Source organism: Lathamus discolor, chromosome 1, assembly GCF_037157495.1.
Source record: "Lathamus discolor isolate bLatDis1 chromosome 1, bLatDis1.hap1, whole genome shotgun sequence".
Taxonomy (NCBI): Eukaryota; Metazoa; Chordata; class Aves; order Psittaciformes; family Psittacidae; genus Lathamus; species Lathamus discolor.
The window spans coordinates 157,668,855-157,687,922 of NC_088884.1; the positions used below are offsets into that span (position 1 = coordinate 157,668,855).

At 42.4% G+C, this 19,068-nt stretch overlaps 1 protein-coding gene across 5 annotated transcripts; it reads left to right on the forward strand.

Annotated features, from left to right (window-relative positions):
- The first annotated feature begins 445 nt into the window (after positions 1-445).
- LOC136004467 (uncharacterized) lies at positions 446-15,061 on the forward strand. 5 transcript variants are annotated; one of them, XR_010608467.1, is made up of 12 exons: positions 446-592; positions 2,225-2,335; positions 3,998-4,099; positions 4,841-4,960; positions 6,985-7,134; positions 8,605-8,742; positions 9,413-9,529; positions 10,487-10,591; positions 11,007-11,120; positions 11,402-11,509; positions 12,267-12,457; positions 13,754-13,840. XR_010608467.1 is itself a non-coding variant. In XM_065660965.1 (11 exons), the coding sequence occupies exons 1-10, from the start codon at positions 456-458 to the stop codon at positions 11,499-11,501; spliced, it is 1,194 nt and encodes a 397-aa protein (XP_065517037.1). In that variant the 5' UTR covers positions 446-455; the 3' UTR covers positions 11,502-11,509; positions 13,754-13,840. The 5 variants fall into 5 exon arrangements, 2 of the variants coding, with proteins under 2 accessions (XP_065517037.1, XP_065517050.1); XR_010608473.1 differs by having other exon boundaries at positions 12,284-12,457; XR_010608482.1 differs by having other exon boundaries at positions 8,608-8,742.
- Positions 15,062-19,068: the final 4,007 nt, after the last annotated feature.

Genomic DNA, 19,068 nt, shown 5'->3' on the forward strand with positions numbered 1-19,068 from the left:
ATGTATCTGAGGAAAAACAACCAAAAAAAACCAAAACCAAAAAAACCCAAAAAAAGCACAAACAGGGGAAAGGAGTGAACACTGGATGTCATGAAATCAGTAGGGGCAATGACTTTTGTCTTTTTGGGGTCTCAGTAGCGTACAGCAATGATGTCTGCTACATAAAACAATTCTCTTTACTGTGGACAAGGGATGTTAACAAGCACAGGCTACAGGAGAACGTAGTGTATGCCACTAACGGTGTAAAATGCGGCCACATTTCTCAGGGGTGTATGTTGTGGTGCCTGTGCACCCCTTTCCGGAGCTGATTTACCTCAGAACATCCAGCACACAGACCAACTCGGCTGGAAACGAAGCCTACCCCTGCTCTTAACACTGCAGCTCCCCCGGTGTCACCACACACAGGCAGCTGGTGCGCATGTGCAGACACCCGCCCTGGGTCAGCACTGCCGCGCATGTGCGCTGCTTCTGTCCGCGCCCGGGTGCAGCCATGTTCCGCGGCGGCGGCGCCGCTCGCCTCAGCCATGTTCGGAGGGCAGCGGGGCCTGCCGCGCCAGGGAGGCGGCGGAGAGGAGCCGGGCGGGCTGCGCAGGTGGGAGCCACGGCGGAGACACGGGGCGGCCGGGGGCTAACGGGTGGTGGTGTCTTAGGGCGTCTGTGGGGAAGGCTGTTGTGGGGGTGGCTGTTGTGGGGGTAGGCCGCAGGGTGCACCTCTGCCACCCTCCTCCTCTTCAGCCTCGTCCTCCTCGGTAGCCGCTTGTCGTCCTCTACCAAAGGTCTCCTCCTGGGCCCCGCGGGCAGGCGGCCTCAGTAGGGGAGCCTCCTTGTAGCTGCTTCGGTCCCTGCTCCAGCGGGTACGGAGCTGGGCTCGGAGTGAAGTGCAGGCCGCAGCCCAGGCATCGGTGTGTGCACTTCGGTTAGATGCCCCGAGTCCGGCTGGGGTTGCTTTTTGGGTGACCCTGAAGCGGGCGGGTTAAAGAAACACTGGAATACTTCTAAAAAGGGATAATTTTCGGCTAGCATTTTTCTCTAGGTTTTCAGTTTTGTGCCTAACCACAGTAAGCGTTGTGTGTTTCCCCCCATTCCCCTTTCAAATCTTTGAAGTGAGTGATTACTGTTGAGGGTGGTTAGAGAAGGGTTTTATTCAGTGGCTAAGCTTTGCAGAAACCAAATGTGTTGAAAGTGTCCCATTGCCTAGATTCATGATTGGAAGTGAGCTATTTGTGCTGTGTTTGCAACTTTGAACTCTCTGGGAGTAGGGAATAAGCCATATGCACTGTGTGTCAGTAAGTTGGAGCCCTGTGGGAACAGGAAACTTTGACAGACAGTCAGGGTGAAGGAGGAAGGGAAAGAAAACATAAGTTGTAAATGCAAGATTAAAATAACGAAAACCTTCCTTCTTTCTCACTTGTTGACTTAAAACCTGCAGAGACCTTGCATGCACAGAGCAGTGTGTTCACTTGCACTGAAGGAACATCATACTGTTTCCTTTGTGGCCTGTAATACAGGATTATTCTCTCAGGCAGGCAGAGGTGGACCTGCAGGTGTGGTCCATAGCCCAGAAGCCAGGTCTGATGTTAGTGGGTTCTGTGACAGTGCTGTGTTTAGTAACCTGTCATTTAAAATGCCAGAGTTTCTCCTCAGTTTCCTTCCTCAGTTTCTTCAGAACTGAGGAGGAAAATGAAGATAACTATTACTAATCTTGAAGCGATCTCTGGTTGTCCTTCCAGCATGTTGCAAGCACCCTAGTCTTGCTCCTTGTCCCATGCTTACTTGTGTATAAGAGTGTTCCACATAACTGCTTGACCTACTTTTTAGACATGCTGATTTTGTTTCACCACTTCTGCAAGTTAAGTACTGGATAGAATGGTATGTAAATGTCAAAACTCACAGAATGTCATCTGTCAGCAACACATTATTTGACATGTCAGCAGTTCTGTAAATGGTATTCACAGCCCTCTGTTAGTTTTTTTTTTCTTTACCAAATTACCTAAATACTAATGGTTTATTTAAAAGTTTCATTAGTCAAAGATCTTTTCTTGACTACTGCTTTGTCTAAGACCTTCAGTAAGTTAGTATTGCTCAGATAAGGTGGCACAAATCACGTATCTGCATGCCGAATCAGCATTTTGTAACTGCACAATGGTACCCAGATTGTCCATATCTGTTTTCTATAGACAGTATTCAGTGATTTGGATTTCTGATGAAAATTCTTGGTTTCCAGTTCTGTGCAACATCCACACTGCTGGCGTCAAGAACAGGAATGTAGGAGCTGGAATGGTTCAGATTCTTTGGTGTTGGATGAATATGGACATTTAGACCAGTGGCTGGAGAGGTAAGGAATAAATGTAAAATTTGTTTAAACCTTTACTTTGCTACACTCTTCTCTCTAGGAATCCAGCAAAACCTCGGATGTGTCTGAAGGCTTTCTAATAACACGGTAGCACAGAGTTAGAAAATGATACCTGCATTATGCAAGAGTAGGTGTCCCTGCCCATGGCAGGGGTGTTGGAACTAGGTGATCTTAAGGTGCTTTCCAACCCTAACTATTCTATGATTCTGTAATTCAGTTTGGCTGATTGAAATATATGCCATAATATTAGCAAGTATTCCATATGAATGAGAGAAATTGTATATTCTGAGGCAGTGGTTTAAGCCTTAATTGCTTAAGTCTTCAATGTTAGTATAAAATGTCCATTGAACCACTATGCTGTTGCACTTTTACACTTTGCTTACACATCTTTATGTGTAAATGTGGGCAGACCATGGTGTTTGTCTCTTCACTTGACAGTGCACTTGGTATATTCAACTGTAGTACAGTTTTAGTAGATACTTTTTTGATAATCCAAGGATGAGAAGTTGTGAGTGCTTGGATATGTGCACAAAACTGTGTTAGAATGTAAGTTAGAAGAGGTGAAATGTTTTACTGAGGGCATGAGAAAACTTTTTTTAATAGGATTTATACATCTCTGTGTGTTACCCTGTATGAAGGTGGTTGTCGTTTCTGAAGGCAAGTTTAATATTGCTTTGGCTAATGAATCTATTGAAGAGCTTATGAAAGCCCTTGTATTCAGGAGTGTTTTCAGTGTCATTGCTTTCATTAAAAAATATTAACATTATGTGATTAGGAGTCAAACTGGACGTGTCAGCAGCATTTTGTGTTTCTTTCTGCTAAGCAGGTATGTTCCTTCTTAGTATGGAATCTTTGTTCTGTGTTAAAATGACATGGCAGCATTGGATGATAGTTTCATTTGTTGGTGTGAAACTGTTTAGGGAAAGTAAGACTATAAGCTAAATCTACTTCTGTATTACTTACATTAAATATTGAGGCACTGGCACTGAAAGAAGTGGACAGACTGAAAGAAGTTTTCAGTTCTTCAGAATATTATAGCATTATACAGCTGTCACTTGCTACATTTTTACATTAATGAAGAACCTGGTGATTCTCCACACAGAGAATGCCAGTGATCCAGCTGATTAGGTAAACGCTTCCTGACTCCATGTTTGGCTTTACACAGCAGTTTACGTTCTTCAAGTGGTTGTGTTGGGATATGATGGTGTCTGGCAAAATCTTAGTTCTGTTCATGTGATGGGCATTTCTCTGTTTCTTGAGCATCGAAGTGTCAACCTTGTCCTTTACAAAGTCTTGCTAATGGGAGAGAGCAGTAACTAGACTATTTGACCTCAAGTAGTTTCATGAGTTGTGCTCTTTGGGGAGGCCCTCAAGCAGTAGGGATAAGGGTTTGCATTAACTGAGCTTGAGTGGATTAGGAGATAGTCAGGTCTGTGTTCTGACAGGAAATTCGTGACCATTTTCTTTACCTGCAAAGTAAAACTGGTAATCTTGCATCACAACACTGAAAAGTTTTAATTTTGTTTACTTTGAACTGAAATAGAGTAGGGGCATGCCCATGATTGTGTCCACAAATGAAATTTCTACTCATTAAGTATGTTACAAGCATCAAATGTTCATATTGAATTCTCCGTTGTTTTGCAGCTCTACAACACCAGAGCATTCAAGGACTTTTTCTTGCCCTGACTGGGAAGACAGAATTGAAGAAGGCAAAGCTGTGAAAACATCAAATAAAAAAGTGACAAAGTGGGTATTGAACAATTAATAACTTAATTATTAACTCTTGTTGTGTTGGTTTTAGCAATAGCCATCTGGTGATCTCTGACTACTTTGCATGCATTAATGAGGACTTGAAAAACAGCCAGGCTGTTTGATTTCAAGCCTGAAAGAAGCCCTAAGGAGACAGTAGTACTGAGAAGTCTTATCTCAAAAGCTACTTATATGGTCATTTAGATTCTCTTCTTTTTCAGCTTAGATTGCATATTCATTACAACTTTCCATACGAGAAAATACTGGAATAGTGAAAGGACAAATGAAAACCAGCCATTGAAGCTAAGAGAGAGAAATGGCTGTTAGATCTTTCAAGCTTGCTTCCTTTGTATCATCCATCTTAGTTTTATTGAGTTTAAGCTTTTTCATATGTGTATTGGGAGGTTGTTACACATACATGTGATAATGTATCATTTAATTTGCTTGTTGTAGGATTAGCAATAAGCTTCTACGAAGGCAGCTTTACCACCACTACCCTCAGATGTATGCTTACCTGTTACAAATCTGAGCAATTTCATCAACTCGCAAAACCTAATCATGGAGTGATTCATTTGCTTAGCATGACTTTCACTTCACTAGTGAAGTGAGAGTTGTGCTTACTGTCTGTCAGAATAAGAATAAACACAGTTTAGAATATGTGTTTATATAACTTGCTGTAAGGCTATTAAGGTTCTTTTCAACTTAGTTCTAATTTTTGCTTTTAAATTCTATTTCAAGTGATTCTGCTAATCCAGCTGAAAGGGAAACAGATGAAGTGGTTCTGAGGAGAAGACAAAAACAGATCAATTTTGGAAAGAATACTCTTGCTTATGACAGATATATTAAAGAAGTTCCAAAGTAAGTTGCACTGTGTTGCACATTTCCAAATAAACTCTTACTTGTTCCTGCCATCTGTATAGATCAGCACACATCTTCAGTGCACTTAGAATTATATGAACAGTAACTGATGAAAAGGGTTGGTGGGTCTCATTTGTTTGGTTTGTGTGAGTTTTGTTATTGGTTTGAGGGTTATTTTTAGAGGTGTTTTTTACATGCGGCTAGCTACTTATAGTTGCCAGCTTTCTATGGATTCTACCTGTAAGAGTCTATTATGAAAACTGGTGGCTAAGTACAGTGGACACTGCAAGGATGTTGTTGAGCAAAACTTGAAAGACTAGATTTAATGACTAAACAACAAATGCAGTAAATGATCAGATACTACATGGTATCATGTTCATATCTTTAATAAGACTTTCTTTCTTCAAAGAGCCTTGGATTGCTTTGTGAATTGTAATTTTGCTTGTCACTTTGTCATCAATGGTAGGACTGCAGCCAGTGTTAGGGTGATGCCTGGCACTTGCATAACTTTGCTGTCATCAATTGACACAGGTGGAGAATAGGAAAGGGTGAGAACAGTGTTCAAAAAAACCCATGGGGTAAACTTCAAAAAAACGTTGTCCGGGTGGTGTTTTAACAGGGTAGTTTATAGTACTGCTCCTTAGCAGGGATCTCTATCTTGCAAAAAGCGGTATGGCTCAGAACATTGACCTGTGAAGCTGTTAAGGGACCACTTGAGACCAAAGTACTGGTGTGATTGAAAACCTTATTATAAGAACTTTCCTCCCAGACATAAAGCTGACTCCAGTGTGGTAGCACTATAAACAGGATTGGTTTGTTCTGAAGAGACAGCTTTAAGTGAGCTTTCTGGTGATGTTTGTTGTTCAGGGTGCAGATTTGAGATAGCCTCTGAGAAACAGCACTTCCCGCCATGGGGTGATCCCAGACAGCATTGTTACAGTGTCTGTCCTTTCCATGGAAAGGGGTATCATTTGCATGTTACCCAGAGAATGGAGTGCTTTATTTTCTATACTCCCAAGAGGCAAGTGCTGTTTAGAATTACAGCAATCCCCACTGTGATAATGCATGGACAATGGTAGAATAAAAGTTCACTGAAGATGCTTGTGGGTTGATCCCTGCCATAAGCCAAGTACCCAAACAGCTACTTGCTTCCTCCCACTCCCCAGTGGGATGGGAAGAGAATAGGAAGAGCAAGAGCAAGAAAAGTGATGGATTGAGATAAGGGCAGTTTAATAGGTGAAGAAAAGGGGAGGAAAAAGCCAAGCAATGCAAATGCAGTAACTCACTAGCTCCCACAAGCAGCCTGACAGTCTGAGCAGTGGCCACTTTGGAGGACACATCTTCCTCTGCTCCAGTTTTTACTGCTGAGCATGACATTATCTGGTGTGGAATGTCCCTTTGGGTAGTTCAAGTCAACTGTCCCAGCAGTTTCCCATCTCAGTTTTTTGTTCATCCTCAGCTTAGTAGCTGCAGAAGGGAGCAGAGCAGAGAGGGAGAAAGAGAAGGCCTTGAAGCTGTGCAAGCACTGTTCAGCAGTGGCCAAAAATTAGAGTGTTATTAGCACTGTTTCAGCCATAATCAGTACAGGGACTGCTGTGAAGGAAATTAACTCCATCCCAGCCAGACTCAGTATAATACTAAATACAAAGAAACTACACCTGACTCAGGAACACTGAGGTAGAAGTAGCTGGAGGCTAGGATACTATGGAAGGAGTGTGAGTTATGCTGCTTCTGTTTCATATTTGTCCATGGGCAGTAGGGGTCTCCTTTTGGTAGGTGTCAGAGTGCTGGACTGGATGAACCTCTGGTGAGACTTAGTGTGTTACTGTTAGCTACTGGCTGTCTTTTTGACAGCGTTCTAGAGTATACACATTTCAGTTTAAAATATGAACGTTTTATTTATGAGAGCACTGATGCCTCTGTGATCTGATGGACTGAGGATTGGTTTGGGGTTTTTTTGTTTGTTTTCTTTTTAAGAACAAAAATCATGTTCTGAAATAATAAATGTTGTTGTGTATTTACAGGAATCAACGGATACCAGGAGTTCATCCTAGAACTCCCAACAAATTTAAGAAGTACAGCCGTAGGTCCTGGGACCAGCAAATCAGGCTGTGGAAGATAGCACTGCATGCCTGGGATCCTCCTACTGAAGAAACCTGGGATCTCCAGCCTGTGTGTGTATCATAGAATTGCAGAATGGTTTGGATGGAAAGGGACCTTAAAGCTCACCCAGTTCCAGTCCCCTGCCATAGGCAGGGACACCTTCCACTAGAGCAGGCTGCTCCAAGCCCCATCCAACCTGGGCTTGAACAGTGCCAGGGATGGGGCAGCCACAGCTTCTCTGGGGACCCTGTGCCAGCGCCTCACCATCCTCATAGTGAAGAGTATTTTCCTAATATCCAATCTGAATCTACCCTCTTTCAGCTTAAAGTCATGGGTGCATTAAATCAGCATGTATCTTTTGCTTCACAGGAGGGTCCTGTATTTCCTTTAGAGTATTGCTAACTGGGAGCAAGAGAAGCTATCAGGCTCGGAAATGGGAGTCTCCTTGAAAGTGGTGTTTTCCTTCTGAATTTTGTTAGTCTTTTGAGATATTCCCATTATTTAGTCTAAATTCATATCCAGTAAGGCGCTGTGGGGAGGAATGCATTTGATCTGTCTGCGTTAGCACACTCCCTTCGCCTGTGGGTTTACAGTGATGAGCACAAAGCAAGAAAATATTTTTCTAGAAAAGGATAGGCAGAAGCAGGAAATCAGTGATTACTGTTCCCTGAACTTGATAACCTGTCTATCTTCCCTTCTACTGATATCTGTGGAACCCCCTTTCTCCTGCAGTAACAATATGTTAGAGAGTTTGAAAAGTGTAAGAAGACAGAGAAAGCTTTCTGTGCTCTCTCTACAGGAGAGTGGCAACTGTGTTCAGGATGGAAACTGGGGGTTTTCTTATCTTTTAGAACTATGAATTTCTCTAACAAGGCTAGCTCCCCGAATTGATGCCACCTAATACTTTGCAAGATTTGTACTATTACATGGGGAGAAAAAGAGTGAATGGAACACTATTGGCCCTGTAACTGCATTGTGTAAATAGTTTTAGCTGTGGGGTAGTTGAAGATAGACTGAAAAAGTTGGGGCTGTTCAGCCTGGAGAAGAGAAGGCTGCATGGAGACCTCAGAGCAGCCTTCCAGTATCTGAAGGGGGCCTATAGGGATGCTGGGGAGGGACTCTTCGTCAGGGACTGTAGTGACAGGACAAGGGGTAACGGGTTCAAACTTAAACAGGGGAAGTTTAGATTGGAGATAAGGAGGAAATTCTTTCCTGTTAGGGTGGTGAGGCACTGGAATGGGTTGCCCAGGGAAGTTGTGAATGCTCCATCCCTGGCAGTGTTCAAGGCCAGGCTGAATGGAGCCTTGGGTGACATGGTTTAGTGTGAGGTGTCCCTGCCCATGGCAGGGGGGTTGGAACTAGATGATCTTAAGGTCCTTTCCAACCCTAACTATTCTATGATTCTGTGAGTCTATGAAGTTGAAGTTGTTTGCACCGTTTGGATGTCATATGAGTTGAACTGTTAATTATTATTGTAGCTTAAACTGCAAGTCAGATGGCTGGTATTTAACATCCTTTCTTTTTTTTCCCTCTGGTTTTAGTAGTACAGAACCCTCAGGTGATTCCCAGGAATGGTTCTGCAAGGATCAGGGTATTTCTGGCTCCTTTGTTTTTGATGAAAAGCAGAAGAAAAATGAGTGTGAAGATGAGTGCAGACGGACTGACTACACACCAGGGAGGTATGAGAGAGAACTTCTACGGTTAACTTACTGAATGGTTGAATACATGTTGATGCTGTCAGTTATTTGTAAGTGTTTAATGAGAGGGCAGTTAATGGTCAACTTCAGGGTTTTGCACTTTTGCTGTGGAATGTAACCCATCACTGGTACAGAGCATTGAATGAGGAAGAATTAGCAGCATTGCAGAATTGCATGATTAACAGCAGAAAAAAGCAGTTGTTTTTCAGCTCCTCTGTTCATACAATGGAGTGCTGAGGTTTCTGTAAGCACTATTGGCAAGTGCTGAAAGTAGGAAACCTTTCTCAGAAGCAGCAGTCACCATCCTCAATTATTATAGTATTACACCTATCCACAGAACAGTGAGGAGACTGACAGTGAAGCACCTCATGCACTTCCCTGTTCACTGAGATATCTTGATCTGGGAGCATGTTTGTGGAGCTGAAATGGTCTCTGATTCAAAGTTTCTTCTGTGATTGTGACTGATTTTGCTTCCCAAAATACAGTGGAGTGGTTACCAGAATTTGAGCCATTTTCTCTATTTCTTTGCTATGACTGAAGAATCATACCTCAAAAAAAGTCTTCCTGTGTAGCACGTGCCATTATTTTGCAGAACACTGATAAGCATTTAAACACAGACTGCTTTGTGTGTAAAATCTGTCTTTTCTCATAGTCCCTGTTCTCCAGGTTCTTCTCCCATATGGAAACGCAGAAAAAGAAACAATTCTGACTCCTCTGTGATTTCAAAGAGCAAAAACCATTATGTGCAGATGTACCACACACTGGGAAGGTATGAAATGATTCTCCATATGGAGAATGATACTATGAACTGAATTTTGGAATATGATTCGTATTTATCTCTCCATTTATTAACAGCTTTAACTGTATCTAAATGTGCATGCAATTTAATGAAGAAGTGATATCATACTAGAATTGTGTTATATGATGGCAAATATTTACAGTGGTCCATTGCAAAAGTGAAGATACTTCAGTGTCAGAAGACACAACATAGGTAATTTTGGGTGTATAGATTTAGGCAATACTAATGTATTGGTTTTGATTTCTCACAAAACCTGGTTTCTGCTTCAGAGGCTGTAATTCTGACATTGTTAGGCATCTGCCAGTTATTTCTCATATCTCTTCCATGCACTGCATTCTGCTTTTTGGCAGACAGAGTGTGTACGAGTTGATGAACATGGAATGGGAGCCCAGTGTGCACTCAGAAGTTGGTCAGCAAATACTGAGATTCACTACCTCACTATTACCATCTTATGTGTGCTACAGTTATTACAGAGGATATGTGTCTGTGAAGGGATGTGAAAGAAGCTTTGTGTATATTTAAGCTTTTCTTTGCCTTTTGAAAGATGTTATGGAAGAAAATACTTGTTGGAACAAAAAGAAGTTGGTCACCTAGCCTGGGACTGGATCAAAGTGAGGTTAATGTTCAAAAATTGCTGACAGAAGGGTCGAGTGTTTTAGGCTCCTCTTTCCTAGCTGCTGCATAGGAAATCTTTCTATAAATGAGAAATGATAGGCTGTGTGGAGGAGAGCATGGCTTAACTCTATATATACAGTTTTGTCAGCTCCACTTTTCTAAGGAAAACAGTGATTGAAAGGTTTTCACACTAATCTTAGTAAAAATGTTTATAGAGGTGTGTTTTTCTTTCTCTGCTTCCCCCCCTTCAGAAGAATTAAGAGGAACTGTTACAGAGGTCCATGGTTTCAGACCTTTTCACTTTCTTTTTAGTCTTACTGAATCAGGACATCAGGAGGCTCTTTCAAAGTGCTCGGAGTGGGAAGCTTTCGGTGAACACGACGAGGTAATGACAGTACAACATGGTATCGAAATAAGGTAAATACCATAATGATTGTGACTTACTTTTTATTGCTTGTGCTGTGAATGTCCTGTCCTTTGCTTTTTTTATCTTTCTTTTCCTTCACTGTTTAATACTACTTTTTCCCCTTACATTTCCTCCAGCATGTGGTATATCTGGTTATTTTTGTTCTTTGAGTTTACTTGGCTTTTTCCAGTCCAATTCCATCCATCGCTTCCTGCCAATTCTGCCATTAAGTAATGCTGAAAGATGAAGAGCCCCTTTCACCCTCTCTGTTGCATGGAAAGCAATGGCATTTCACAGAATTGGTCCCTATTGTTTTTACTGGCCTCTCACTTCCTCAGCCTAGGAGCTAGAAGCTTCCTCTCTGCCTCCCTAGAGATTAAGTTGTTTTGTAGCTGACCACAATGACAGTTATTTGTCTTCATGCAGTGACCCAATTCCAGCCAGCTGTTCTTCAGAATGGAACAATCAGAAACAGAAAAATCCCAGCTTCTTTCTGCCTGACAGCAAAACTTGGGGAGATACAGACTGCACGCTTGAGAGGTATAAAATGCAGCTCATCAATGGGGGGCTTTTTTTGCATATGAAGCTTAGAAGCGTAGTCGCTTTATTGCTGTATTTCAATCTAAGCTTTTATTATAGAGGTCTGTATTTTTTCCCCTATGTTGCTTAGGGATCTGTTGGCTAATATTTGTGTTGCATGCTAAAATTCTGTCACATTCTCACACTGTAGTCTGTATTAATGTAAACAGAGGTTGCAGCTGTAGTATAAAAAGGTTGCCGTAAGAAAGTCACTCAGTCTCTGGGGGTTTTTATATTTGTAGGCTTAAACTTTGTAGCAGTTTGTTGGAAGGACATCAGTCAGAATACCCTGAAAGGGGATGGGGAAGTGCTGGAGAGAGAATAATGAGGAAAAACATTTAAATACCAAGGTGAGTTCAAGCTGACTACTTACTTTACCTGTTCTGGTTCAGCAGCTCATATGCAGTATCATTCTGTGGAATCCAGCTGTTCAGTTCAAGCAGATCAGTTTCTCTATTTATTCATGTATTATATTAGTATTTTATCCCATCCTCTTGTATTTAATGCATCACCTTAGTTAAAATATCTAATACTTCAGACTTGATAAACTGAAATATTTACCTCTTTAGCCTGAAAAAAAATGTTTTATCACCCAAATGCAACACACCAGGTTGAGATATTTTCAGTAGCAGATTTTCTGCCTTTTAATATTTTTATCGAGAAGTCACAACTTTGCATTTGCAGCTGTAGATTTAAATGCAAATTTTCTCTTGGAGCTTAGATTCCTGACTGGATTCCTAGGATGGGTGGTAATCTTGAGTCAAGCAGCTTTTATTGGCAGATAGCATTTTGTGTAATTTGATTGCATTAAAGACAAGATCAAAGACAGGCTCTGAAGCATTATGGACTTGGATATAAATGTCTGTTTAACAGATCTTGAAATATTTTTGCATTGCAAAACTCATTAAGAATATGGCATGCAATTAGTTTTACACTGTAGATTTTTGATTTCTAGCAATTAGAGGAAAAAGCAGAGCCTTTAAATTGTGCAAATGGCATTTTTCTATTGACTTTATTGATATTTTAAATTTAAACTCTTTGAGCATGAATAAGACTTCTTGGGAATTCATTTTCCTAAAGTGCTAATTCAGTATTTGAACTATCTAGTCTCTCTTTGTATATAGAAGTATCGAAGAAGGATTTCTCCTGTGATGGAAAATGATTTGAAGGATAGGGATGTAGTCTGAGATGAGCTGATCAAGTCTTGGAAAACTGGTGCAGTCGCATATGACCTGCACTGAAAGAAGAAGAGATTTACAGTCAGCATATGTGCAATCAACATAAGGCAAAATGTGCAGGTAAAGGAAGCATTTCTCTACACATTACAGTTAGGAGAGCCTTTCTGATCTTCTGGCTAGTTGATGGGTAGGTGCTTTGCAGTTGTCTTTGTTGTAAATAAGGCTCTGTTAAGGAGTGTATATATTCGGTGGGTTCATAATCATAGAATCATAGAATAATTAGGGTTGGAAAGGACCTCAAGATCATCCAGTTCCAACCCCCTGCCATGAGCAGGGACACCTCACACTAAACCATCTCACCCAAGGCTCTGTCCAACCTGGCCTTGAACACTGCCAGGGATGGAGCACTCACAGCTTCCCTGGGCAACCCATTCCAGTGCCTCACCACCCTTACACTAAAGAACTTGCTTCTTATATCCAATCTAAACTTGCCCTGTTTTAAGTTTTAACCCATTACCCCTTGTCCTGTCACTACAGTCCCTAATGAAGAGTCCCTCCCCAACATCCTTACAGGCCTCCTTCAGATACTGGAAGGCTGCTCTGAGGTCTACACAGCCTTCTCTTCTCCAGGCTGAATCACTTGTTCTAATTAAAAATATATTTTCATGACATGTAAAATGTAAAGTAATGTTAAATGACTTAAGTAGCCTCTGTAGAGCAACCCATTGGTTTGCTGGGATGCGAAGATCAATATTTAGAAAGACGCTGCCTTTAACCATAGATTTTGGATGTGATGAGCTCTAACTCTGAGATGTCAGGAACTTCACGTTCCTTCATGTATGGAAGGTGAATATTGCTTGAAAACCAGATAGCAGGTATGTGGTAGAACTCCACACTACCTGCCTTTTTGCTAGAAGAAAATATCTATCTAAAACAGGAAAAATCAGTGTGGCTGGTTTAAAGCCCAGTTAAATGTCTGTAAGTTTGAATATATCTGGCTGCTTTTTAAAGGAAAAAACCTTAGTCAGTAGGACACTTAAGATATAGCAGGGATATGTTAATTAGAATTGAAAGAAAAATGTTATGAATTAATAATGACGTGAAAATGATGTGAGGGGTTGGGAAGGATAGGCTCACCTGCTTCATCTTTGCTTTGATAGATAATTTAGGACTGTAGGGTATGTAGTACTTTGTGTTTCCAATAATTTATGTTCTCAAAATGTCCATTCTATCTGTAACACTTTCTTTAATATGGGCAGTATGGCTTTTTCTTTTATGCAGTGCTTTAATCTCACCATATGCAGTGCTGTGTTCCAGACTGTAACTCTATAGCTTAAAAATGTTGTTAGTTACTAGATAATCTATGATTCTTATACATCATACTTATAAACCACTGTTATCTACCTTTTTGTGTAGGTTTTTCAAGATCCTTAAGGATAGATTATACTTTTTCTGCAACCTCTGCCTCAAGTGTAGAACTTCTAATTTCATTAAGCCTGTGCTACAATGATGGTGGATGTTCCTTAAAGCTTTTGTGAGAATGTTTCTGCTGTACCTGCGTTGGCAGACGACGTGCATCATATTGTAAAGGCTGCTTCAATTGATGGGTCCTGCTGTTGCTATTTGGAGATCAAGCTACTTATAGTGCACTGATGTTACGCTGGTGAACTGGTCCAATGTCAAGTTAAACTGAAGAATGTCATCCCTTAAACCAAGGAGTTTAAGCCCTGTTTCCTCTACCGCACCAGAATTGTACATCCAAGCTGAAGAACTGTTTCAAAAGAATGTAGATAATTTCAGCCATTTTCCAGCTGTTAAAGACAATCTGTTCTTAGCCTTTGGATTGGGTGATCCTCTGTTCGGCTTATTTACCATTCTCTGACATAAGATATGTTAAGGTAGAATTTGCCTAAGCTAGTGAGAGAAGAGAAAGGAAAGGAAAGGCAGATGATATATCAAAATCAGATCCTTCTCTTTAAGGGGATGAGTGACTGAACAGCAACACAGTCTAAATACCTGGGATTTGCTTTTGTGTGTGTTGCAGCCTAATGCAAAGAGCCAATCTACTGCTAAGTCTATAAGAGAATGAGTGCAGTGCCTGCTGTTCCTGCAGGAACTGGAGGTGAGCAGCAATACTTGCAGGTTTAGAGCTGCTCTTATCCAGACTATGGGTAGTGATGGTGTTGAGAGAGGTTCTGCTTTGTTTTATTCTCCTAGCACTGTGCTCAGTGAGGTCTGTGGCTATAATGGCGTTCAGACCAGCTTCATATGCCAGTTACAAGAATGTTTTACAGTCCTTGTGGCATTTCATGTAACATGTACTGGGACACAAATGCGTGTTAGAGCTGGGAATTGGCTCTTTGCAGGAGTTTGGTTGTCTTTTCACAGGGCCACTGCAGAGCCCATTGTGCTACTGATGTGGAACTAAGCTGCTTCCCCAAAACTACTCCCAGTTCATTCCAAAACATTATTTCCAGGCTGCTCGGGCATGGGGTTCAGTAGTGTCCCAGCACAAGGGCGGCTCAGCCGCACACCACAGAGCATGGGGTGTGTGTATACAAGGAACATACCTGTACAGCACTTTTTAAAGAAGTAATATTTAGCACCTTCTTGCTCCAGTGTGCATGCTGTCGTGATTTATGATGACTGTAAATAAGGGAATGGTACATTTTTGGCATTTTTGTCTTTATGCAGAAGAATTAAAGACTTTAAAAATTCCTGTTACTCTGCTTTTGCTGTTCCATTGAGTTCCATTATAAAAGGAATATGTGGGTTCAGGAGTCCTCTTTGTTAGTGTGAGGGTGTTTTGTTTACTTGGGGTTGGCTCTTAGCCCTTGCCAAAAGGGGGAAGGAGGATGCTTCAGAGGTTAAATCAAACTCTTCAAGGGAGTTCACACCTTGGTTTGTACCCAACCCCTCAGTTTGTATTTTCTTATCTTGTCATGAAGTTATATTTGGTGCATTGTAACCTAGTGGAAGGGAACAGCTGAAGCCATAGTGCTCATTCTGCCCTGAGGAGGATGTCATCCTCAAGAGTATGGAGCAGTTGGGTGACAGTAATAGGCTGTCATGAAATAGTTAAGCTCAGTTTAAATATAAGAGCCCTTAAGCTTTTGCCTATGGTGGATGGAGCCTGAAGTGGATTTATGGACAAATCCCTAGGATTTGTTCAGCAGTCCTTAAAAGATCTTGTGTTTTCTGGTTGCAGATACTTAGACTAGAAACAGGATAAGCAATCTGCCTGGGGCAGTTAAACTTGCAGTTAAACTCTGGCAGATTTACTCCTTAATCTAGGTTCTGTACACTTGGACAAGCTGTGGTAGCAAAAGCAGAGGAGTGAAACTGGGCAGATGAGGTTTGAGGTCTGTTAAAGTCATTTCATGCTGCCAGTGGAAGATGTAGAGCCATCATAACATCAAATTTGTAGCAGTAACCACATCAGTCTGAACAGAGCAGTTAAAACTGGAATGCAGTCCCTCCACTTGCTTATCTATCCAAGGCGATTTGAGATGACTTTACAACGGGTAAGCAAAGCTGAAGTCTGTCACTCTGCCCCCAGTCTGGTTTTGATAGCCTTACCTCGATGTTATCTGTTGTCCTGGGTTCAGCAGTAGCAGTCATTTTTATGCCTTCTTAGTAGCTGGTGCAGCGCTGTGTTTTTGACTTTTGGCCTGGGAACAGCGCTGATAACACCGATGTTTTCAGTTACTGCTCGAATGCTTGGTCTGACCAAGGGCTTTGTGAGCCTCATGCTCTGCCAGGGAGGAGGGGAAGCCGGGAGGAAGCAGAGACAGGACACCTGACCCGAACTAGCCAAAGAAGTATTCCATACCACAGCACGTCATGCCCAGGATGTAGAAGTGGGGGCAGTTACCCAGCAGGGTGAGTTCTCTGCTCGGTCAGGCTGGGTTTCAATGGGTGGTGAGCAGCTGTATTCTCTTCCCTTGTTATTTCCCTTATCATTATTACCCTTGGTGGTAGCAGCGATGATTTGTGTTATACCGTAGTTACTGGGCTGTTCTTACCTCAACCCTTGGGAGCTACATTCTTTCGATTCTCCTCCCTGTCCCTCCCGGAGCTCGTGGAGGGGAAGAAAGGAGAGAAGTAGATGCGTGGTTCTGATTTACGGCCTGGGCTTAAACCACAACAGCTATTTGAATTAAATCCACTTTGCATAACTCTGTGCTCAGTTCGTAATTAAGCTGAAATGCACTCTGAACTTCATCAGCCAGGTGGAAATTTCTTCCATGTATCTTCTCTTGGCCTGCTTGTGCTGGGAGAATCTCCTCATGGGTGATACGTTGTCTGTGCTTGCAGGAACAGTGGTTCCCTAGCAATTCTGGAATGCCATTTGTTATGTGTACTTTGTTTCGGTTTTAAAGCTGCTCTTTGGAGGTCGCAGTGATGAGGATATCTCCCTCCTCCCCTTAAAACTCTTACTGTGGTGAAGTGCTTTTGAAGGATTTTCTTTGCTGACAAGGATGGCAAGATGGAAGGCAGCTGTAATCCCGAAGATGTGTTTAACAGCAGATAGTTCTGGATGAACTGAATTTTACTTGTAAGTAGCATTATGCTAAGAGTACTGTGTGATGTCCACGTTGGAGTTGTCCTTTCTCTGGCTTGCTTGGATGTGTTCAGGTAAACACACTGTTAAGTCAGCTTATCTGCAAGCAAGGCTGGAGGAAAGGGGGTTTCTATGTGTTTTGAACCTATGTTATACTTCCAGCATGTCCTTGGTGCAGCAACACAGTTCTGTTTTCCATAGCAGTGTGTGGGAAAGGATTGGTGCTAGCATAGCGAACATCCCTGCTGGAGCGTGGATGTTTGTGCAGATGCCACACAGAAGATGTAAGAGTTTGTACAATTACAGGCAAAGGGAAAGGGGTGCCCAAGATAATTCCTTACACTACTTTCAGATCTCAGTGTTTCACTGTGCATAGAACCAGCGGCTGTTACCACCCAGAGGCAGGGGTTTTTCAGACATCCTACTACAGAGCTTTCTGGGGCAAAAACTGCAGGAAAATACCATTTCCAAGCACATATTTACCAGGGGCCTTTGAGATGCACATACATAATGTGAATGCAGATGCAATCTGTAGGAGCGAAACACTTGAGTGGGGGAAAAAAAGTGTAAAACCATTAAAAAATTGACAAAAAGTAATGAAAAACAATAGACAGTAAACCAGCTGGTGAGACCTGGGTGTTCAAATGCCAAAGCCATTGCAAACCATTGAACATTTCCCAAAGCAGGCTGACGGGGAGCAGTCTGATAATGGCTTCTTTATCTTGTGCCTTTTCAGAACAAAGTGTGAATTTCTCTCACTTGTAACAAGACAATGTGCAATGAGCTTTGTGAATTCACCACGAATCACAGAATCACAGAATCCCAAGGGTTGGAAGGGACCTAAAAAGATCATCTAGTCCAACCCCCCTGCAAGAGCAGGGTAACCTACAGTACATCACACAGGAACTTGTCCAGGCGGGCCTTGAATATCTCCAGTGTAGGAGACTCCACAACCCCCCTGGGCAACCTGTTCCAGTGCTCTGTCACTCTTACAGTAAAGAAGTTCTTCCTGATGTTAACGTGGAACTTCCTATGTTCCAGTTTACACCCATTGCCCCTTGTCCTATCACTGGATATCACTGAAAAAAGCCTAGCTCCATCATCCTGACACCTACCCTTTACATATTTGTAAACATTGATGAGGTCACCCCTCAGTCTCCTCTTTTGCAAGCTAAAGAGACCCAGCTCCCTCAGCCTCTCCTCATAAGGGAGATGTTCCACTCCCTTAATCATCTTTGTGGCTCTGCGCTGGACTCCTTCAAGCAATTCCCTGTCCTTCTTGAACAGAGGGGCCCAGAACTGGACGCAATATTCCAGATGCGGCCTCACCAAGGCTGAGTAGAGGGGGAGGAGAACCTCTCTTGACCTACTAACCACTCCCTTTCTAATGCACCCTAAGATGCCATTTGCCTTCTTGGCCACAAGAGCACATTGCTGGCTCATGGTCATCCTCCTATCCACCAGGACCCCCAGGTCCCTTTCCCCTTCACTACTTTCCAGCAGGTCAACCCCCAACCTGTACTGGTACATGGGGTTGTTCTTCCCCAGATGCAAGACTCTACACTTGCCCTTGTTAAATTTCATCAAGTTTCTCCCCGCCCAACTCTCCAGCCTGTCCAGGTCTCGCTGAATGGCAGCACAGTCCTCTGGTGTGTCAGCCACTCCTCCCAGTTTTGTGTCATCAGCAAACTTGCTGAGGGTGCACTCAGTTCCCTCATCCAGGTCATTGATGAAAATATTAAACAGCACCGGTCCCAGCACCGACCCCTGAGGAACTCCACTAGTCACAGACCTCCAGCTAGATTCTGCGCCATTGACCACAACTCTCTGCCTTCTTCCTTTCAACCAGTTCTCGATCCACCTCACTACTTGATCGTCAAGCCCACACTTCCTCAGCTTATCTATGAGGATGCTGTGGGAGACAGTATCAAATGCCTTACTGAAATCAAGAAAAACCACATCTACCGCTCTACCATCATCCCTCCACCTAGTCACTTCCTCATAGAAGGCTATAAGGTTGGTCATACATGACTTCCCCCTCATAAAACCATGTTGGCTGTTCTTAATGACCCCCTCATCCTTGATATGCCTAGTGATGGAGTCAAGAATAAGTTGTTCCATCACCTTTCCAGGGATGGAGGTAAGGCTGACCGGTCTATAATTACCC